Consider the following 24,439-nt stretch of genomic DNA (forward strand, 5'->3'; position numbering starts at 1 on the left):
GGAGGGAGGGAGGGAGGGAGAGAGAGGAATTGACAGTGTCCAGAAATGAGTTCGTCTATGGGTCTGTCCGTTGGGCCTTGGTGGGCAATAGCAGCTGTTGAGTTGTTGACTGAGGGAAACCCTGACCTCTAGCTCAAGTCTCTGTGGGAGTTTGATTGACAGGTGTGATGATGGGTGACTGTGTCTATGTAGCCACTGTGCTGCACCTGTGCACCTCATCCACCCTGGAAAACACTAAAATTGGCTATTCTGTATGTATGTGTGTGTGTGTGTGTGTGTGTGTGTGTGTGTGTGTGTGTGTGTGTGTGTGTGTGTGTGTGTGTGTGGCTGTCAATGCCAATACTGCCAGATACCAAAACATTTGAATGTCCATCAAGAATATAAAAGCTAACAATCAGGAAGACATTATGAAATATCTGTGTTGAAGAGCAGGGTAATTGTTTGGTTCTGAGATTTCATGAATAATTGGGGACTGTTAAGGCGACATCCTCCACACCCTTCTGCTGCAGAGGAGAAATTGATTTGCCACAGAAGCGCTATAGGATATTAGGTAGGATTCGTTTTCAAATGTATTGAATGTGTCCCAGGCACACATGCAATTTTTAGATTGAGTCTTAAGAGCATAGAAAATCATTGGTTGAACCATATATTGAGATTGATTGTAAAACCATGAGGTTTCACCATGTTTTCACCTATTCAATTCATTTAAAATGATGGTTGAGAGAACAATTTAAAGAAACATAATACCAGGATGTAGCAGAGATGTCTGTCGCCATACATTCATTCAATTACTATTTGCCTGTTTTTCTCAGATTAACAATACATTCATATATCATAATAGTTTCATCATTTGCTTGTTTTATGTCATAGTTCATTGCTTAATCTTGTCATTTAGCAGCTTCACTTTTCAGTGGTATGATTTTTGTCTCTTAGGTTTAATCAGAGAGATTTCATTCAGCTGTGATGAATAAAGTCCTCTCATATTTATATTAAAATACATGTGTGTGTGTGTTTGTATAGACATGCCCTTTCATTGTGTTTTGGCAGAGGTAAGTGATAAACAAAATAGTCTCAGTAACATGGCCAATCCCTGCTCTCTCATAGGAAGCCCCTGGCTCTGATGTGGTGTTGTGTAGTGATGATCTGTCACGTCCACACAGGTATTCTGAAAGCCAAGCTTTTGATCTATGGCAAGGTGAGAGAAAATACTGAATTGTGTAATGCAATAACTCATCTCCTCCTCTCACTCCCTGTCTACTGCTACACACACACACACACACACACACACACACACACACACACACGCACACACACACACACACACACACACACACACACACACCTTTTCCTAAGGTCCATCACTCTGCCCCTCTTAGATGGGTGGAGGGTTGTTCCCAGCTCAGGTCTGTGTAACATTCCTCTCAGTACACAGTGTGTGTCCAGAAGTGTGTACTGTATGTCCCCTCACTCCATCTGGCAGCAGAGTGCTGCTCAACAGTGTGACTCACCCCCTAACAGCCTCTTCTGTCTGGAGGAGGGAGCTCCAAGAAGGACACACAGACCCACGGCGGGGTTTACTCCGGATCAACAGTGACTCAGCCCTCTTTATTAAGCTTGTGGAAAGTTCTCCAAAAGTCTGTTGTCTTAAAGGTCCAGTATGTCACATTCAAGCTTTCAAAAAGCTTCCTAATGGTTGTAATGAGTCTGTCTAATCAGTAGTGATCAGGGAATGAGATCCCTTGAAAAAAATAATTCCCCGGAAAAAGAGCTTTCTGAAATGGAGTGTCCTACCCGACACTCTGTTTGCATATAAACATGTTGTTACTGCCAGGGGTGTTCTAGGGGAGTGGATTTTCGCCTTTCTGTCTCTGGTGGTTGCCCCTGCAAATTGTGCAGGGGCAACCACCAGAAACACAACAGTTAATATCCAACACTGCAAGTCCATTTCAGGGGGGTTATATTTTTATTAGGGAGGATATTGTTGTTCTTCAAACTTCAAACTGAACTTCGCTACGGTGGCCAGAGGTGGAAGATTTCCAACAAACTTGTGCCCTGCTCTTTTTAACGGAATGTATTGGCAAATATTGGCTGCCCCTGTGCCCCATATCACAAGACAGTGGCGTAGAACCTGGACCAGGTATCACATACACACACACACACACACACACACACACACACACACACACACACACACACACACACACACACACACACACACGGACCCCCAAGCATTCTGAAGGAAATTCTGTGGATCCTGGTTCCTCATTTAGGGCAGGCTTAATTACTGTACCCTCTCTGGGTTTATGTCCCCAGGGGTAACTAGCTGAGAGAATCTACCACAGCACCACAGCACTGGCTCTGCTTACAGCTCCACAGAGTAGGGCCTTGCTACAACAACCGCAACAACAACAACAACAACAACAACAACAACCACACAAGGCCAGTTAAACAGGCTCCCACACATACACACACATACACACACACACACACACACACACACACACACACACACACGCACGCACACATGCACGCACACACACATCCCATTCAGTTGGCATGTGTAGCAGTAACATACAATAATTGCAGTCCGCTTTTCTTATGAATGAAAAGCTGAATGCAAAGAGTGTGGTCAGGGTTGAAATTATGTTTAAACAGGCCAAGTGGACTGTAGGGTTAGGGATGCGGAAAAACCTGGTCTTTGCAGCTCAACATGACCTCCCATGAAACCCCATGATAACATGATTACCCTTTAGACAACACACACACACACACACACACACAATTAGTGCCACACGAGGATATCTGGCTGGCTGCACCTGCTGGATGTGGGAGAACTGTGTGTGTCTTTGTGTGTATATCCGGATGGAGCCAGAGGGAGGATTAAAAATGAGGGGTAAGAAAACCTTGTTTGAATGATTCAGGACCACTGGGACCCAGTGGGGAGCAAGCAGAGGTGGGGGGGAGGGGGGACTGGATTACGCAAAGAAGTGTCAGAACACAGCGGCACCCTGGGTAAAAAAACATTAAACTGCTCTCACTCCCCATCAAAAGGGTTCAGCGGGATTTTTCCCTAATTTCTGTGTGAAAGCTGGGGCTTGTGTGAGTTTAAAACTGTGTCAGTGGCTGTTGCTGGGGGAAAAAAGGATAAGAATCCTGTTTCATCAAGCGGAGATGGAGATGGGGTGGCAGCGACTGGGGACGGAGGTTTGACCATGATTACAGGTTTCTCAATGAGAACTGGGCTGCTGGTTGGTTCTCAAGGGAGACAGAGATGATGGGGCGGAACAGAGGCATTACGATGCGCAGGCAGGCACAGACACAGTGATACATAAACATGGCTGGAGTAATCCAATTAGGGACCCTGATCACCATGTTCCTATCACACCAAACCACTACCTGTTTTGAATCCATCATGGCAGATTGTACAACGATCAAATCAAGCATTGTGATTGGCCGAAAGGCGTTTGAAGCCGTCATTTAATCTATGATCATTTCACGGTTAAATCACCTGTTATGATATTCATACCAGATTTGTTCCGAGCACTCAGGATTCATTTATCACATTCCCTAGACAACGGTGGAAGTTGTGAGAACTATATTTCGGAGTGCAGGGCAGAAACCACCACAATCTATCACGATATAAATACACGAAGCATTGTTTTCTTGTCACAATTTTCAGATTTGTTGTGTAACCCTGGTATAAAAGCAATAATGCCCTTGAGGCCGTGATTTATCATCAATAATGTAATTGGTAAGGGTTTGCTGGCACTCCGCTGTGTGTCATGCCTAACAACTCCCCCTATCTGAGACAATGTTGATGATAAATCAACAATATTGTCTGGCATTATTGCTTGATTGAGGCCCTCAGAAGGTCCCATGAGAGAGGGCAGCATAGATACTGTGTAGGCTGTAGAGATGCTTTCATCCAGGGATAATCCCAAATGTCTCCGTGGCGTGTGACGTCACAGACACATACTCCAGCCGAAATGTTTGCACGCTCTTCAGCAAACTCTGCTTGAGAACAGAGACAGAGACAAAATTCATGATTTCAATATTCAGACGTCCAGACGCCCTTCACCACTTGAGCCGTCTTAATGGTGCTGTCGAAGGGGTAAGAAATGTGACATGATAATGAATAACTGCTGTTTGAGAGCGAATTCAGACATTAGCAACATTAACATTTGTCATGGTCGCTCGCCTTGCTTGTGTTGTTATTCTATCAGAGCCACCTAAGGGCAAGGCTGCCAGCCAAAGCAAGGAAGTGAGGAGTGAGGTTTTTGGCAGTCTCCACCTTCTCTACGTCCTGTCCATTACCTGATGGAGAGGGCAGAACTATGGGACGACAGCACCTAAAGTGGGTTATGTATATAATATGGGTGTTCAGCAACGGCTGTGCTAATTTTAATGTCCATGAATTATCCTGTTCTTGGTTCATGTCAGTGCAATTATACTGAACTGAACACATACCACCTACTTTACAGATATCTGAGATGGAAATTAAGTTACTAAACCCAGATATTCCAAGCCCAGCCCCTCCCTCTCCTTCTCAGTAAGTCCCGGCAACATGCTGAGTGGGTACTAATAACAGTGTGTGTGCGTGTGTGCGAGCGTGCGAGTGTGCGTGTGCGTGTGTGCGTCTGTGCTTGCTTGTGCATGTGTGGGTGTGTGTGCGTGTGTGTGTGTGTGTGTGTGTGTGTGTGTGTGTGTGTGTGCATGTCCACATCGGTCTGAGTGAGCAGTCAACCTCAAAGAGTCTCACAGCACCTGTTCCTTCAGAGACAAGGGTCACACAGCTAATAGCTAATGCTAATCACAGTGGTTGTGTGGAGAGCTCTTAAAGAATCTCAGCTTCATGGTCTTTCCAAGTGAAACCAGCTATCCTTGAGAAAAGACATGCACATGTTTTTGCATGTGATGGGTGGTGCTATGCAAAGATTTCCATGTGCGTACAGAGCAATTATACCACCCGCAGTAAATAAATCATCTCTTAACCAACGGCACCAAGATCCTCTTTCTTACTGTTTAGATATAAATATCTCCATCACTATCTTTATCTCTACCCTTGGTCGGATCTCTGCAGTGGAGGAGACTGGGGGAAATGATCTCTGTTGCTCAGAGACCACTCCGCCCACCAGGATCTTTGTTTATATCAGAAACTTACATCTGTCTACTAATCACTCATAAATGATAAAACATAAAATATCTGGAGCTTATGAACCGGTATGTTAAAAAAAACAAAGAAGCCTAATGTAGAGCCTCTAGTTTCACATAACCTTGTGTGCCCAGGACTTGCCCAGCACTCTGTTACCCCCAGATAATTGTAACACTGTGTTACATTTCCCCTCAACCCTATCAGCCATGACAAACCCAATATGTATGTGCTGGCTCACTGCCAACCATTCTGTCAATCTGTAGCCAGCAGAACAGTAGGCATAATCATCCAAGTACATTTTCATGGACATTAAACCTTAAGACAGGAGAAGAAAAATATCGTAGATCAAAAAAGTTGCATTTACCCATCAAAAACTATACTTTTCCCAATAAAACCTGCAGAGGGTGAGATATTTGACGACCATTTTTCATGCAGGGAGTAAACCTATACCTGTAGCTGTGCATGTACTCAGTGAGGTTCATCTCTCAAACTTCATCTGACTGGAGAAAAGCAAGGTGTTACAACTGACCCCAGTTTCCCTCACTTGGCAGTCTCTTGCTCACCCCCCCCCCCCCCCCCCCCCAAGGGACATAAGATGCTGACACCTGTGCCACCTGTGCCAACACCCCTACAACCACCACCATCACCACCCGATAACATCCTACTCAGCCTATCCCCCAAAGCTGGCATCAAACTGAATGTCACCACAGCATCTCAGAACTTGGCACTGCCGCTGGTAAATTGGCATCAGACAAAATGTCACCCAGACACTTACCCAAGCCACCCGTTGGCATCAAACATCATCCACACCCCTCCCAGCGTACACCTTGCCCATGTCAGCAAGAAAGCGATAAACAAGCCCATTCATTGCACAGCATGGTGGCAGGTGAGAGGTGAATAGACAAAGAGATACAAGACTGTGACTGCAGGGTTTCAGGGAGAAGCAGTACCTTTCCCTTGGTTTACTGCTACAGTAAGCAGAGTACAAGTCACGAGGCCTTGTAATGAAGTGTCATCCCAATTCACTGGCACCATGCACCAGTCTCATTTGCTTTGTAATGTGGATAGACCCAAGGACCTTGAGTGGAGGGAATCCTGTGAGACTCCTACTCAGACATTGTACTCAGCTGTTTTTAAGTATCACATTTCAGTTGGAACGGGAACTCAAACCAAGGCTGAGGAGTCCCACTTTGCCACTCTTGGTAATGGAAATGTGTACAAAGAGCATCCCCGTCAAATCAGCTACAGTTTCCTACAGCTTTTCCTTACCCTGTACCAATCTCATTACCTCTTGGGATATATGCGGATATTAAACGAAACTGCTGTGTGTTAAGCTGCAGCTTATCTGGCACTGACACCAACGAATGGCTTTCTAATGAACAAGAGAACCTAATAAACATGACCTATAAGTCCATCATCACAGGACAAAGGTGCTGCACCTGTGAGTTGAGTGGAGACAGACAGAGAGTAACAGTGTACCAGTGTTAGCCAGCCACCACACCAAACCTCTCATCTCCACACACCAACACAGTCCTGCAGCTCAGCCAATCAGGCGGCAGACGAGAGACGTCATTAAGCAGCCAGTACAGCCGCAGCCCTGGCAGAGTGTAATTTACTGCGGGGTTGTCCCACAGTGCAAAGTGCTTTTCTCACCGCCCCCGCAGCAGCCCCTCCCTCCCTCCCTCCCTCCCTCCCTCCCTCCCTCCCTCCCTCCATCCTCTCCTTCAACTCCCCCCATCATGATGGGATTCCTCTCTCACAGTGTGTGTGAGAGAGGTAGGCTAAGGATTCCCTTTGACTCCCCACTCCGTCCTTTCTGTCTCTAAGCAGACTACTCCCCCCCCTTCTCCTCCCTCATACCCCCTCCCTTCTCCTCCCTCATACCCCCCTCCCTTCTCCTCCCCCATACTCCCCCCTTCTCCTCCCTCATACCCCCCTCCCTTCTCCTCCCTCATACCCCCCTCCCTTCTCCTCTCCCATACCCCCCTCCCTTCTCCTCCCTCATAGCCCCCTCCCTTCTCCTCCCCCATACCCCCCTCCCTTCTCCTCCCCCATACCCCCCTCCCTTCTCCTCCCTCATACCCCCCTCCATTCTCCTCCCCCATACCACCCTCCCTTCTCCTCCCCCATACCCCCCATCCTTCTCCTCCCCCATACCCCCCTCCTCTCCTTCTCCTCCCCCATACCCCCTCCTCTCCTTCAACTCCCCCCATCATGATGGGATTCCTCATGTGTGTGAGAGGTAGGCTAAGGATTCCCTTTGACTCCCCACTCCGTCCTTTCTGTCTCTAAGCAGACTACTCCCCCCCCTTCTCCCCCCCCATACCCCCCTCCCTTTTCCTCCCCCATACCACCCCCCCCGTCTCCTCTCCCATACCCCCCCCCCCTTCTCCTCCCCTATACCCCCCTCCCTTCTCCTCCCCCATACCACCCCCCCCCCGTCTCCTCTTCCATACCCTCCTCCCTTCTCCTCCCCCATACCCCCCTCCCTTTTCCTCCCCCATACCACCCCCCCCGTCTCCTCTCCCATACCCTCCTCTCTTCTCCACTCCCTGGCAGCTTCACTGACTAATGGCAGCTGTACACATCATTACGGTCTGGCCTGTCTAGATGGTGGGATGACCTGACAAGGCAGATCTAGAGGTCACTGGGCTGCCTAACTGGGTAGCAATAACTGTGCACACTAAGTGCACACTAACCGTACAGTATATGAGTAACAGTGTCTATCACGATGTAATATAATATTCATAACATCAATTTTTTTGCACAAACTATCAATTTAAGTATTTCTCATAAACAATATATTGTACATACTGTTGTAATGATCCATACACACATACAGTGGCATATAAAACCTTCATCAGGTCAGAGACGGTTGGTAACTTGAGCTATGTTAACACTCACTGCAGAAAGAGCAGTCTCTGTGTATTCCCAATAGCTATGAGTTAAGGATGACAGTGTATGCCTGCATGATTTCTCAGTGTATACAACCCCTTTACTTCAAACGCACAAATGAATATAGCACTCTCATCTATTTCTATGAAGATCTAATGGATGTGGAAGGAGACTCACTTTCAATATGACCTTGTTGATTGAGTCCCTTCCCTGTTAGCCAAGTCGGACAGAGATGAACCCCTACACATTGCCAAGTCATTCCACGTCACCCCCCAAGATGGAAATGGCTGCCATATCCCTTCCTAATGGTTACTAATTGGGCATCAGCATGCAGTGATTAACGGAGACCTGTGGAGAAAGGCATTAGTGGCAGAGTGTGCATGGAAACAGAGGGAACGCTGTGACCGTTGAAAGATTGTACTTAGAATTCAAGGGTGGGGTGGGGTGGGGTGGGGTGGGGGATGGGGTTATACAGCGCCATTGGATCAGACAAAGAATTGAATGAGTGACTGCAGCCTCTCAAAAACAGGTTAGTCCGAAACCTTGTGGACTACTGCTTTACTCTGTAACGATGACATCATTATGACCACCTCCCCTCATTAGTATGTGAGGAGACAAGTGATGGCCAGGCAGGCAGGTGGCTGGTTTCTCTATTGATTCTCTGCTCAATGACTCTACGAGGAGAGCTAACCAGCCACAAGGCCATAAGACACTCCAGAGCTCTTTATCTCCAGCCCCCTCTGTATAAATCACTCACAATGGGCTCTCCGGACGTGCATTTCCAGGAATTCCAATCTCAGGGAAGCCCTAGGACAAGTCGTTCCAGCTCTGATGCTTGAGAGTTCATTTTGATGATGTCTTAACTGGATATAAGGTAGAAAAACGACTACTACTGGCCATGTAGAGTGAGTCACAGTAGGAGTCAGGGAGTTTGAGTCTGTGCTCCTTCCAATAACACAAAACACAGATGACTCTTACTCCCAATTCAGCTGGTCTGCTGTGACTAACGTTTGGACAATCCCTCTCCAAAACAGAGGGATTTACGTGGTCTCACATAGAGAAGTGTAGGAGGGGCTACAAAGGATGGGGGGTACGAATGTCCTCCTGTTGTGAAGAAAAGGTAAAACAGGACATTTCAAACCATTACTAAATTATTCCTGAGTCGCTAGTACGATGATTCAACCCAATGTTTTTGCATAATGATATGGTGATTCAACCAATGTTCTCCATCACCCCTGGGATGATTCCATTTTCCGTTGAAACAGAGGCTGAATCCTGAGCAAATGATGATTGCACTATTTATTGTTACTGTATTGTTATATGAATGATTTGATGAGGTTTTTACTGCACCACAAGTGTTCTTTGAGACAAGGAGCCGTTATTGGCACGACAGTATTGCTGAGATTGTCTTACATAATTAGCCTGTGGAGATGATGACTATGAGAAGAACACATTTCCCAAGAGTCTGTGGTGTGGCCATCTGCTACAGCGTGCCCTCAAAAGCATCCTTAACCTCATGACCTCACCATGCTTTACCACTTCAACCACCACAGCTGACACACACACACACACACACACACACACACACACACACACACACACACACACACACACACACACCACAGGGTCCCCCAGTCAACCATCAACTCTATTTGGTACACTCACACACACACACACACACACACACACACACACACACACACACACACACACACACACACACACACTCCCTATGGCTGGTGCAGTTCTGTTTGAGCAAGGTTTTACTCTGTTTAAACAGCAGACCTGCTCAACCACAGCTTCAAATGGCACAGGGACCCGTCTGTTGTATGCTCACTTTAATGAATCCCTTTTATTCTCCTTAACTATACACTTTCAATGAGGAAAAGCTTCAGTACTGTGTGGTTGATGATAAAGGCCATTCGACTATTATAATGCATGCACAATTTAATTAATTTCATGGCCATCATGTTTGTGGTGCATTGCATGCTTTCTACACAATTGCACAATGGGATGCGTGTTTCAGCATGGTCACTCACCCCCTCCGCCGGTTTCCCCCAGTAGACATTAGGACCGCGCAGGCAATTCGTGCAACGATCGAGGGAGTGGTGAAAGCAACAGTCCATCATATAGCGCTCTATAGAGCCGGACTCGATTGCGGACCGTTACTGTTTTCTTTGCCAGCCCGGGATTCGAATCCAGTTGGGGTGCCAATTGCCACCTCGCACTTTGAAACTGAGAACTGTCTCATCTTATGTGTATGGAGATCAGGAACAACCGATTAACCATGCTGCACTCATAGGCGTTAGTACAGTCTTTGTTAGCCGAGGAAAGTCTGCGGCTCACTTTCCTTTTTCAGCTGGGGCAGCTTGCACTGTAGTTTTTTCTCTCTTTTTGCTCAGGCTTTCTTCCGCTTTTCGCAGTCCTTCCGTCTACTATTCGCTCCCATCGCCAGACTGGAAGCAGCACCTTTATTTTTGCGGAGTATACCTGCTCGGCTGGCACCCATGAATTCGGATATAAATGTGTACCTTGGCAGGGAGAAACCAGGCATCATGCGGAAGAGAGCCTTGCTCCTTCGGAAAGGGTGCAGTTTTGAGATTACGAGGTAGGTGATGGGGCTCCATTTGGGTACGCTCGGCACTCCGCGCCATCCGAAATAGGAACGGCAGTAAATGTATCTGCTCTGGCACATGTATTTAAAACAGGAAATGCTATTTTTATATTGCCATGCACAGGTCTATGTGACATGACCTTTTAGTAGGCTGTACTGTGTCGTATGCCTCAGTGGTTGTGGTGTTTATTAGCAATTGACCCGGTCACAACTGAACGTGCCCCCATGAACGCTCAGGATGCCCAAAATAAGCTTGCGGTTTAACTTTGATGCTAGCATCCACTCGAGAAGTATTTGATCGTAAAACTGAATGTGCGCCTTTTATAATTTGTAGTGCTCTTACAATGATTGTCATGCCTTTATGGGGTAATGTAGCATTATAACCACGAATTGCATCTCAATACCTCCTGTCTACTGTGATTTTGTAACCAGTGTTATTCCTACCTATTCGAGTTTTACCTCCTCCACCGTGCGTCCCTGTTTTGGACCACTCAGGAACACATTACGCATGGGGTGCCTGTCCCGCTGTCAACGATGCAAATGCAGGCTACCCAATATGTGGTACGTTATCATCAATAGGCCTATTGCCGCAAATTAGATTTTAAATGCCACCTATTAAACGACCCGTGCGCTCTAGTTGTTTGCTGGTGCTGCACGAGAGAGGCGCACAGATCAGTATGTTATCAGTTCATTCAAAGGTGCTGGACAGTCATGGAGAAGGTAGCCCACGAGCAGACACATTCACTCCGGGTGAGTGGGTGACTGGTGGCCGCATCGTGAGCATCCCGGAGAGGCTGAGCAGTCCCCCGCTCGCCCACCTCGAGGGGTCTCAGAGCCCAGGCAGTGCTGCCTGCAGCCGTGCGCATCAAACGCAACGGGGCAGAGGTCCACCTCGCTGCCCGCTGTGCCGGTAAAAAATGTCTAGAGTGCACTGCGTGTGATCAACTCTATCAACAAAGAGGTGTATTTGCACAGAGATGCTGTGTGGAGTGCTATTGATTGAAGGAGGGGGAATTCTGATCATATTTAGAACCCTCACTCACCTTCTCAAGCTCCCTCCTCCCACCATCTCATCGCTAGATGGCACCATATCAGTAATTACATAAATTGCATTACCTATTTCTTTCAAATTAATTAATGCATATCGTGATCTTATCCGTCCTACACAGTACATACGATTATCATGTTTTGGAGGTGGTACAAACCACTACATGTTTTGCCAGATATTGGTGCTACCCTTACAATCATGTTATGGAGAAGCAGACAACAATAGTGTGTGTGTGTGTGTGTGTGTGTGTGTGTGTGTGTGTGTGTGTGTGTGTGTGTGTGTGTGTGTGTGTGTGTGTGTGTGTGTGTGTATGTGTGTGTTTGTAATAACATTCAGGAGCCATCTATGATATAAAGTCATAATAAATGTATATAGTATATTTGATATATAAGAGAAGGCCTGTATCTTAATATTTCAGTTTCATGTCTGCAAGACTCAGATAAAACTAATTGCAAATCTTATGTTATAGGTGGGCAAATGTGTTAAACTGTACTTTCCCCCCATGACATACTGTCTGTGTGTGGTGTGTCTGAGACATCACAGAGGTGTCCCAGGTGTTGTGTGGGTGGGTCGCACTTTCAGAATTGACGCAGACACAGCCATAGTGTGTGGGCGTGATGGACACATCTCTCCAACGACTACTTACTTTCAAATTACACTTGAAGTTGGCCTGATTAATTTACACTCTTGCTCATGTTCTGTCCGCTCGCAACTTGGTGCCACATTGTGGAGATTCCAGTGAGATTGTCTCTCAGACAGTAGTGAATTAACTGCAATCAATCAAAGTGCTAACCTGAAGATCATGTGGTGAAATATTTAGTGAATTCCGTTTAAGTGGACTTGGTACGCACACTTGCATACATACATACACACACCCACCACAGCGTCCCCCAGTCAACCATCATCTCTCTGTGGTGCATACACACACACACACACACACACACACACACACACACACATACACACACACACTTACACACACACACATACACACCCAAACTGAATTATTTGAACAGCACAGCCAATATATTAGGAGCGCTCTATAGCATAGTATTGGAAGTTGGGTATGAGCTCCCTCCGTTTAGCGAAGAAGAGTAATGATGCTACAGTATAAGCAGCCAGTATAATTGTGTGTGTGTGTGTGTGTGTGTGTATCCGTTGTTACTGTAACACAATTGGGGGAATAGTATGTGACATGTGTGACCCCTGTGTGCTGGCTTACTAATAGATGGGCAGCAAGACAGAGCTCCCCCCCACACTCCCCGCCCACACAGATAATCACAGCCTTTGGTGGAGCAGGGAGAGGAGCGCTACAGTACATATATATGTTGCTGCATTAGCCATCTGCGCTGTTGCTGATATTAACCAATATACTGAATCTATGTATGTGGATACATGGATGGGTGGGTAGATGACAGGGTGGATGGGTGGTTGAATGGATAGATAGATCCTGGTCTAAACATTTTTACAGTGAAGAATATTACTTGACGATCACAGCTTTACATTAAAACCAGCTATTTTCCTCATGATGTAGTCTACAGCTTTCAGTTAGACATGTTTCTGTTGGCTCTTTGGGCCTGACAGTGTCACACTGAGATGATCTAATAACATAACACCTCGCTAACTTCACATTTCCTGCAATGAGGAATGTGTTTCTTCTCTTATGGTCTAGTAACACACACTGTCAGAGCATACCTTCCCTTAAACAAACTCATAACGCTCCGTTATGGATCCTCCAGCTGCCAGATCTCCACCACATTGGCATCCGCTTGGTCAGACATTTCACAGAGAGCACCCAGTCTCACACATACTCTCCTTTCAACCCACTTGGAGATCACCTCAGAGGTGCCCGTCTGCCAAGGGCACAGATCAAGACTGGCAGGGCCTACCCAGAGACCACACACTCAGAAGAGGTAAGCCATGGGGAAGAAAATGTATAAGACACCAAAGATTGTATGTTCAAAGTGTACATTGGGAAATACCAATGGTATTGACTCTCCCTGGATGAATAAAGGTTAAATACAAATGTAAACATTGACAATGCGACTACAGTTAAAGCTTTAATGTATCGCTCACTTACACTGTGACCACATCTATAGACCGGGTACTCAATCTTTGTGGTTAGAACCACTGAAGTAGGCCTCCTCACTCACTTTCACTCTCCCTGAAACCATCCCACCAAGATCCTCACAGTAAAGGTTATGAAAGTGTGTTTCCTTTGAAACATTATACAGTATCTCTGTCCACATTAATCTCTGTTTCCTGCCAAAGCCATGGTGTTGTGTAACTACAGTACAGGAGGATCTCAGCTCAAGCTTGTGGCAGCATGTTGGTGAGAGACAGAGAGAGAGAGAGAGAGAGAGAGAGAGAGAGAGAGAGAGAGAGAGAGAGAGAGAGAGAGAGAGAACAGAGTCGGAGAGAGGATTGGTTCCAGATGGGGGTGAATCATGCTGTGTTCACGTGCTCGTAGCAGGATTATCGGAAATAACGCAGAATTACCGACCTTCGCAAGCGATTCATGTGAGGCGGAAATATAAATTTGTTACAATTTTGCACCCCGCACGGTTTCCCCTGTCAGAATCGGTCTGAGTTACAGAGCAGTAAATGTGAGAGACAGTGTTGTGACAGTCAGTAAGAGCTGCTGCGATTGGCTGGGTCTATGGGGTCTTGCACTGTGTCTGAGCCCATCATAACCTCAGAGGGAAGTAGGTCAGCTGAGGCTTCTGACAGTTCACACAGGGACCTGTTTAGTGCTGCTCTAGACGATGTCTTCACTGTTTACAGAAGCTCAGGCAGAGAGAGAGAAGAAGAGCCCTCACACAACTAAAAAAGTGGTAAAAGCGTGTGTGTGTGTGTGTGTGTGTGTGTGTGTGTGTGCGAGTGGGCGTGGGCGTGCAGTTTGGGTGTGCTGTTTGGGTGTGTGTGTGTGTGTGTGTGTGTGTGTGTGTGAGTGAGCATGCGGTTTGGGTGTGCTGTTTGTGTGTGTGTGTGTGTGTGTGTGTGTGTGTGTGTGTGTGTGTGTGTGTGTGTGTGTGTGTGTGTATGCGAGTGGGCGTGCAGTTTGGGTGTGCTGTTTGGGTGTGTGTGTGTGTGTGTGTGTGTGTGTGTGAGTGAGCATGCGGTTTGGGTGTGCTGTTTGTGTGTGCGTGTGTGTGTGTGTGTGTGTGCGAATTTCCAGCCACTTCCTTTTTCCAGACCTGTGCACATGTGTGTTTGTGGGAGTGACAGTAGTCTTGGTTACATGCGTGTTCGTATGATCAGTGTTGACATGCTCCATACAGTATGATACACCCTTATGTGTTCTATAGTAGGCAGGAGCTTCTGTAGGATAGGTATTAGTACAGAGAGCAGAGTGGTCTGCATGGCAGGGTTGGTGCTGCTCTGTTAGGCCTTCCAGGCTGTCAGTCCTAGAAGGCTCAGGGAGCTCAGATAAACACAGAGCCATAATCACTCCCATATGTGGCAGTCCAGCACAGCCCACCACACAATACAGCTTTCCAGGCTCATTTGCAGAGAAAAACAGACTAAATAGGGAGAGAAAATACAAAAAGCCTTCACTTGATTACAGTCCTATGTAAACTTTTACTCCACAAGAACATCTGCTTCCATTTTAGGCTTAAAGACACATACCTACACATTAAAATGCACTGTGCGCTGCTCTGGGAAGCTTCGCCTGGAAAAACGTTTCCCGTTATAGTGAGCTGGAAATGGCCCAGTGTGGAAGGAGTTGTATTTTCGCAGGGCATCGGTTAAGACACGGGTGGTTTGAGTCCAGCCACCAGCCACATGCGAGAGACGTGGGCTTGTTTTTTTCAAGGTTGTATAAACATCCCATTTTAACCGCTATTGCTGTTTTAGTTGACGCAAGAAGAGGGAGTATGTGTGTGTGTTTGTGTGTGTGTGAGTATGTGTGCATGCTCGACCAGAGAAAGAAACAAAATTGAGGAACTTGGCTGAATGTAAGATCAAAAGACTCAAACATACCATAGCCTACACACGGACACTTAATGAAGGGCCATCTATCTTGCTGTACTGCCCTCCTCCCTACTACCTGAAAGCACCTCCCACTTTAAAGGACTGGTCCACAGGGAGGGAGGCGTGGAGCTCTCGAATGGACGGTTACAGTTAAACATTTTTTTACCCTGTGGTTGCAATGGCAGCCTGCCAAACAACCTCTAAAAAATGGAAAGAGAGAGGAGAGAGAGCCAGAGAGGGGATTTAAAATAGAACCAGTAGAAAGGAATATATTGTTATCACATGTTGGAGGAGGCAGTATAGATCTGGGTCCAACTAAAGTAGTGAGTTGTGGACATTCTTACAATTACTGCATAAGGGAAACCACTCCAGGCCTCCCAGTATATCATATACAGTACCACAGCAGTATTCAGTAGAATTGAATTGCTAGCACAATAAGAAAATGGCCATACTGCAAAAACCTGTGGTCCTGCAGTTCTTTTTAGAAAGTCCAAGGCAATATCTACTGTATATCAAAAGGTCAGCCAACAGTCATTGTGAAATTGACACTGAATGAACCTCAGGACCTTGACTGAGCTGACCCAATTTTGACCTCTGGACAAAGAGCATAGTAGGCAGAAGAGCAGTAACCTCATTCTGTTCATCTTACTTATGATGCAATGATACAAATGCTATGATTCTTTCTATCTCTCTCTCTCACACACACACACACACACACACACACACACACACACACACACACACACACACACACACACACACACACACACACACACACACACACACTGTACTATCCATCAGTCTGACAGGCCTCCCTGATGTTCTCTTCAGGTGTGTAATGATGACAGATAGCCCCTAGATGAACTTCTACCATCAGACATCCCCCAGATATCCTTTAATGTTGCTGGGCTGTCTGCTCATGACTCCACACACACCACTAGATCATACATGTCCGAGGCTCACCATGTTCCTAATAATGGTGTGATCGAAGACGCTACCACAAGGGGGCAGACTGTCAACATGAATGCAGTAGGCTGGACGGAGGTAGGGCTATGAATGAATGGTGGTGAATGGTAATATCCGAGTTGCTGCTTTCTTCCAAGGCAGACACGTCTGGCAGTGCTTATACATCGCCAGTAGGGGGTGGTGGTGGTGTGACATACAGAATGACCTGGAGGGAAGGGACAGGAGCAAAGGGAGAGGCCACAACAGAGAGGCTCATGAACACACACACACACACACACACACACACACACACACACACACACACACACACACACACACACACACACAAAGAATCACACTCTACACCCTGGAGTAAGGTGTTAGTTATCATAGCCTGGGGTTAGCTGTACATGAGAGAGAGAGAGAGAGAGAGAGTATGTGTGTTTGTGTGTGTGTGTGTGTGTGTGTGTGTGTGTGTGTGTGTGTGTGTGTGTGTGTGTGTGTGTGCGTGCGCACATTTAAATTAAGCCCTCTCATGAGTCATTTCAGATTAAATACTCACACACACATACGGTATATGTCTTATCATTGCAATATCATCATCTACCACATGTCTGTGAATCTCTCCATAATATCCCTTCTTCTTGTGTATCATCCTGCCATGCATTGATTGTACAGTATGTCTGTGAATTTGTGCAGTCTGGAAAAATTCCTTACGGATTAGATAAAGGTCATCAACATCATCAGCAGCAGCAGCAGCAGCAGCTTCCAGGCTTAATCAGGTCTAGTTTACAGTCAGTCAGGGGCTGGGCCCAGCAGTACTATGTCTGCCAGAGAGCTTCTCTCATTCCCCTGACTACATCTCCCTTCCTCCCCCCTTCCTTACCTCTCTATTCCTCACCCCTCCCTCTCTCTCTCTCTCCCCCCCCCCTCCCCCCCACTCTGACAAGCCACAGGGATCATTTGGATTCAGACCCCGAATCCTTTTGTCTACTGCTTCCCAAATGCCACCGAGTCACCAAGTGGCCCCTGCGAAATGTCACTACGTCAGGCGATGGCGATTGATGATGGCCCCCTCGTTAAACGTGATCAGGTGAATTAACCTTTTGTCTGTGGCGATCCCAGGAAAGCTGCCTCTGTCTCTGGGAGAGCTAACATGGCTACGGTAGATACTCACTGCACATACAGATGAGCTATGGGTGCTAGCATACTGTAGCCTTGCAGGATTCACTGCACGCACATTGCCAGTAATGCATGGAGTTTGAACCAAGGACCTCGTTGTTCGTGAATTATCCTAGTGGGCCATGGGCCAACTTCCTGACTCCCACGTCTACTACTAGAGCATAATAGATATTCCTTGCTAGACAAATGTATGCAATTGTATTATGCATATATACAATATTTACATGAGAGAAGTTGCGTCACATATAAATAAGCCTATTTTTAATTTCCAGTAATCTCTCCTCCTATTGGTGACACATTAACGTATCAGGCCGGGTTGAAGTCATAACGGATCACCTCATTTGTATGCAGCAGACAGACCACAAAAGCAACAATAATCAAAACTACGTCACCACTCTCTCAGTCACAATTGGGACTGATGACTGTGTAGTTCGTTTATTTATTCATTTTGAAATATTCCTTTTTTTTATTTTCCTATTTAAAAAACTAATAATATACTATATAGCTGATAGTGTTACCCATCCAGATTAATTCTGACCATAGCATCTGTTTCTGGCCCTATTTGCTGTTAAGATTACAGTGGTTAAGCTCTGTACTAGAGGTAGAAGAGGCTGGTTCTGAATCAGTAAAGAGGAGCACCAGAGGCCATGTGTCCTGTGCGTGGGAAAAGCATTGTGGTCAGACCTGGCTTATAGGGAAAGACTAAAGGGCTTGAATGGCTAGTGTCCAGAGAGAAAGGAGCATAGCTACTGAGGATTAACAGTCTATTGAGTCAACATCTCCTGATCCGTACTTTTTAACATCAGAGGGTTTCAGGGGTAACACTAATACACACACACACACACACACACACACACACACACACACACACACACACACATACACACACACACAAACAAACACACACACACACACACACACACATACACACACAGCTACGAACGCTACACACCTACGCACTACAATGTTAACACCTACACATATAGAGGGCTTTCAATTTATATCTGTCTGGGGAACAGAAAGCCTGGGATAGTCTCGTACAGCCAGGTCCCACACACACACACACACACACACACACACTCAAACACTCACACACTGCTGAGAGATGGGGTGGATATCTGCTGATGCAGGTTTGCGCCCCACCTCCCATCTCTGTGAGTAGGTTGACCACGTTAAGAGAGTCAGAGGGGAAAGGTGTGTGTGTGTGTGTGTGTGTGTGTGTGTGTGTGTGTGTGTGTGTGTGTGTGTGTGTGATTGTGTGTGTGACTGTGTGTGTGTGTGTGTGATTGTGTGTGTGACTGTGTGTGTGTGTGTGTGATTGTGTGTGTGACTGTGTGTGTCTATATGTGTATGTGCAAAAGAAAGACAGAGAGAGAAATAGCTGCCCACACCCTGGAGATTAATGGGAGGTGGTGTCTCAGTGCAGCAATAAAGCGCTTTCACATACTGTCTTTTTATGAGGACAGAGTGGAAGATCAATGGGTTTAAATCAAAAGGAAGTCATCAGGATAGATTCACACACACACACACACACGCACACACACACACATTTATTGAACAGGGGACAGCGGATGGACTCTATCAAGGTCATACCCAGGGGGGTGTACCTCATGATCTCTGCTGCAGCAAGTGATTATCATACAGTGCAACAGTCATTACTGTAAAGTGCATACTGTGTGTGTGTGTGTGTGTGTGTGTGTGTGTGTGTGTGTGTGTGTGTGTGTGTGTGTGTGTGTGTGTGTGTGCGTGTGTGAGCGTGTGGGTGTGCATGTACGTGTGTGTGTACCTGACTGCCACAAGGCATCACTGGATTATATTCATTACCTGGAACAGATTACTGTCACATAAACCCTGTCCCTGAGTATCCCTCTGCACGGTCAAACAAACACACGCAAACACTCCCAACATGATTGCGTGTGGCCGCGCTAATACACAGCATGTTCCATAATGGCCTCAGACAACATGACCTCAAAGCAGCACTGTTGTCACGCACGGGCCTCCAGAGGTGCTGGGTCACGTGACCTCCCCACTCTTATTGACATTTTACATACAGGTTTTAGCGGCTGACACACACACTATTGGATTCCTCTCCGATAAACGGCAGTAACAGGTTCACCTCTACAGAGGAAGTCTTCCCTCCACTTCCCTTGTTAGGGCAGACTTTACGACTGGCTGTAAAAACCAGCAGCCTCTATGCAAAGGACAGGACCGTGTGCATGTGTGTGAGAGAGATGTAAAGAGAGATTTGAGGAGAGTTTGGGTTGGTGTCTGTGTGTGTGTGTCTATGAAAGAGAGAGAGAGAGAGAGAGAGAGAGGTAACGTGTTTGCATGCGCGTGTGTGTTCATTACCCTCAGGGCTGTAATTAGGGTGGAGGTGTTCATGCGTCTCAGATTGTTTGTTTGTAACTCAATCCCAGCATAAGCTTCAAGGTGCCTTTTTTTTCTCTTTGTCCCCTTGTTATGTTTCTCTGCCAGCGTGAGGCTGTTCCAGTACATTGTTCCTCTGCAAGCTTGAGGCTGTTCCAGTACATCGCAGTGGCTGAGTTACTGGGATGGGAACACACAGTAACACTCACCAAATGAGAGAGGATGGTCACTCTTCTGAATCTCATCAAATAGTTACTGGGTGGATGTTTTCCCCATGATGCACCATGCCATAGTGGGGGTTCTTCTGCTCATGAAAAATGGATGACCTCAGAGCTGTAGCCTGAGCTGAACATTCCAGCACTCTTTGTGATGTCATGTGTGTAGACTGACATGAGCTGGTGAGCATTCACAGCAGAGACACAGTCTACTGTTGGTGTATCCGATGTACCAAGGCTCACATTTCACCAGTTATCTTGAATGGTGTGTGTGTGTGTGTGTGTGTGTGTGTGTGTGTGTGTGTTCATGACTGAAATTAAAACAAAAGATTGTAATATGTAACAATTCAATTGTTATGTCATTCCTGTTTTATGAGTATCTTCTTCCCCTGGCCATTGATGGACTAACATCTGATTATATGTAAATCCTCTGTTTCCTGTTCTCTGAAGTTCACCTCTCTCTCTCTCTCTCTCTCTCTCTCTCTCACTCTCTCACTCTCTCTCTCAATCTCTCATTCCCTAATTCGCTTTCGAATTCTCCCTCGCCTCGTTCATTTGTCTTTCTCTCACATTATTTCTCTCTCCATCTCTCTTTCACTGGGTCCCTTGGTGTTTATTTCTCCCTACCTCCCTCCCTCTCTCCTGCCTGCTGTATAATTCAGAGACTGAGTGAGTGTGTGTGTGTGTGTGTGTGTGTGTGTGTGTGTGTGTGTGTGTGTGTGTGTGTGTGTGTGTGTGTGTGTGTGTGTGTGTGTGTGTGTGTGTGTGTGTGTGTGGAGTGGCTGTGGCACTGGCTGCTCTTGGCTGCTGTGGTGGTGGTGGAGGCTGCAACAGTGTGCTGCTTCTGCTGCCAGTCTCTCTGTGAGAGGACTGGAGCTCTGCCTGTAAAGGACTGCAGTCTGTATCCAACCCCCACCAGACAAGGTTAAACAGACAGACAGTTAATCAAGCCAAAGACATGGAGATTAAAGAGAGGGTGAGATTGAGAGAGAGGGGAGGAGTGTGAGGGAGAGAGAAAGGGGAAGAGGTGAGAGAGAGGGGTGCTCTGATGAGTGAATGACCTCATCATCTCCTGAAACTCGCTCGTGAGTAGGATTATGGGTAGGCCCAGGGGAGTGGCAGGGATGACAGATTGTTTGAGAGCAGAAAGGCCAAAGGCACTACCACCAGCCTCCACACACTCATACATACACACACAACATACACACACACGCATACACACACACTCTCTCTCTGTCTCTCACACACACACACACACATACACACACACACACACACACAACACACACACACACTCACTCAAGACTTCATACCCACCGCATCGAGGGCAAGAAAGTCATTAGTAGCTTTTCCGTGTGATTGGCCATGGGTGTGGCTTGAATACTGAATACTGAGTGAGAAAGCTCTTTGACAAAACATCACTCAAGGCTAGTGTAATTAGCAGGCCACCTATAAGACTGGAAGATCAGTTCCTCCACACACAGGGAAAAATATATTTCTGAAGGTGCAGATTTCCTGTTCAAAACATAGTTTTGCCTGTGTGTGCGGTGTATAGGCGCAGGGTTCATAGGCGCAGGGTAATCTATGGAAGACCATTTCTCCTTGATTAAAGAGTCCTGTTGGGACGCAAATCTTTACAAGGGAGGTATGGATGTTGGCTATTTCCTATCATTCTATAAAACTCTATCCCCCTTTGGTTGCATACACTTGGTAATATATCCCTCCCTCCTTCTTCCCTCCCCTCTCCTCCTTCCACCCAGTGCCCCCAGCCCTGTCCTCCTTTTTACCACACCCCTGTGTCCATGGTTACCTGGCAGCAGTCTGAGGACAACCATTAGCATTGTTATTAACATGATCATCGCTCATATCATTAATTACACAGACACAGACACAGGCACAGGCACATGCACACACACACACACACACACACCTAAATTACAGTTGGATTCTTTATTTCAAGGGGCTGTCAAACTGGCCTCAAACATGCCTATAGGTGCTCAAATGTGTGTGTGTGTGTGTGTGTGTGTGTGTGTGTGTGTGTGTGTGTGTGTGTGTGTGTGCGCCGCTCCAAGGCAGCTGTTGTCATATGAGGAGGTTGAGCTCTCCTAGTTGTGTGGAGCGCTGTAAATGTGGATGGAGGGGGGAGGAGGGAGAGACACACAACCGTAGCCTACCTTACTGGACATAGGGACGCGCAGCGCACACATTTGTTTTGTGGTAGGAAAGCCCCCCTACCACATGCGGCAGCGACAAGCCCATCATAAAAGCATCCACTGCGCACTCAGGGGAGGAGTAATAGCGGAATTGAATGCAGTGAAAAAGGTTTTCATCAGTGGTAAAGGAGTTTGAAAGCAGTGATGGTTAGCTGTCCTTAGTGAAGAAAAAGGGAGAAAAAACCGCTTCGACTGTTGGACTGATATCGCATGGGGACATGAACAGTGTGGACCTAGCTTCTACCAAACTGTTGACTTTCAACCAACGGTAAATGTACACATTTGTAGTTTTGACGGCTGCTATGGCTATCTAAGTACTTGTGGGTAGTAGCTGCCTATCTGTTGAATGCAGGTCTCTGTTGTCGGCGCTCAGTAGCCGACTGTTACTGCAGCATTTTGTATGGAAGGGGGAAAAAACAATGTTCATTTATCAGCAATACATTATTTGGTTAACCATAATATTAACTAATAGGCAAAGTAAACCATTTAATTTGAGTGTCTTAAATATTACATATCATGATCTTTATTTTTATTTAGATGATCATCTTTAACGTGGAATTTTCTTCTTTAATGAAAAAAATGTAGACTCACTATATTCGCAGTTTATCGTGCACCCTCATACACTGTCAGCATTTGTTTAGGATTCATTCTTTCATGCCATGATGCATGTTGTTTTCCTCTGAAAATTTGATATACATTACTGTAGCTATGGACGCTTGAATGCACAAGTCTTCTCGCAAGCGAAGCGCATTGAAGGTACCTGTTCGGAGATGTGGTCGGTGCTCTGACCGCCGTCACCACTGGCCACCGTAGCCTACACCGTCACTGCTCGGGGATATAGTTGTATGTCGACTCGTCAATATTATGATATCTGAGTTGAATTAGTTCAGCGCTGCAATACGTATTGGCGTATTGATTGAGTTGTTTGCTGAATGGGTGACAATGTCCACGAAAGAACACGGAAAATGCATACATTATTCATGATAATGCTTTTTAGTTCACGGTAGAATGGAGTTCCACGAAGCAGGCAGCGAAGCCCTAGTGAGAACATGACAGAAGAACAACAGTGTGCAGAGCTCAGGTAGAAAATAAACATGTCGAGAAAAAAAAATGGTTTTATTGGACTCATACCTTAATAGCAAACAAGCTGCTGAGATTTGTTCTAAATAATTGTCCATGATTCAAACCTCCACAAAATATCAAGTCTAAAACATGCATTACTGCAGCAAAAGAGGAGGCTCTCTCTCCCCCAACAGGAAATCAGTCTCTTTGAGAATGCAGCTTCAACTGCAGTGAGCTAGTCCCAGAAAACAGAGCATGTTTACCCCACAATTTCTTAGGTGGGTGGGAGGGATGTGAAGAATGCTGTTATGGTTATATAATGTAGGTGATTATAAATGTACTGTAGTCATCTTGCTGGTCATGACATGAGTGCACAATGCACATGTAACCTACATTAGGGTTAAAACACAGAACTGTAATGAATAGTGTATTTTCGTCCCAAGCATGTTGCTCAGGACTTTTAATCATTCTCTTTAGATCTTTGGCTTTTCACCTGGTCTGCACACAGACTGTGAAATATACAATAACAGAGCTCAAGTGCTGAGTTTACATCATGGTAATCCTTATAGTCATTTTCATAATTGGTCATTTTAATCATAATCATCATCATCATCACACTGACCACAGTTTGTGTACCAAGGACATCCTAAAACTAGTCTGTGATCTGGTCATCAACCGAGGGTTTCCCTGCTTTAGGTGATGTCTTTCCTTCTCTATATTTCAGTGGGATTCGGATCTGTCAAATGGGGCCTAGTCCTTATCCATTATAAA

The 24,439-nt window shown here is 46.1% G+C and overlaps 1 protein-coding gene across 1 annotated transcript in view; it reads left to right on the forward strand.

Annotated features, from left to right (window-relative positions):
* Positions 1 to 10,532: 10,532 nt before the first annotated feature.
* Positions 10,533 to 24,439, forward strand: part of garnl3 (GTPase activating Rap/RanGAP domain like 3) — a 51,250-nt gene continuing 37,343 nt past the window's right edge. The window contains exon 1 of the mRNA XM_083670358.1: positions 10,533 to 10,655. Coding sequence (XP_083526484.1) covers positions 10,555 to 10,655 — 101 coding nt within the window. The 5' untranslated portion in view covers positions 10,533 to 10,554. The remainder of the gene's footprint in view (positions 10,656 to 24,439) is intronic.

The sequence above is a fragment of the Argentina silus genome (genome assembly GCF_951799395.1).
Source record: "Argentina silus genome assembly, chromosome: 5".
In the NCBI taxonomy this organism is placed as follows: Eukaryota; Metazoa; Chordata; class Actinopteri; order Argentiniformes; family Argentinidae; genus Argentina; species Argentina silus.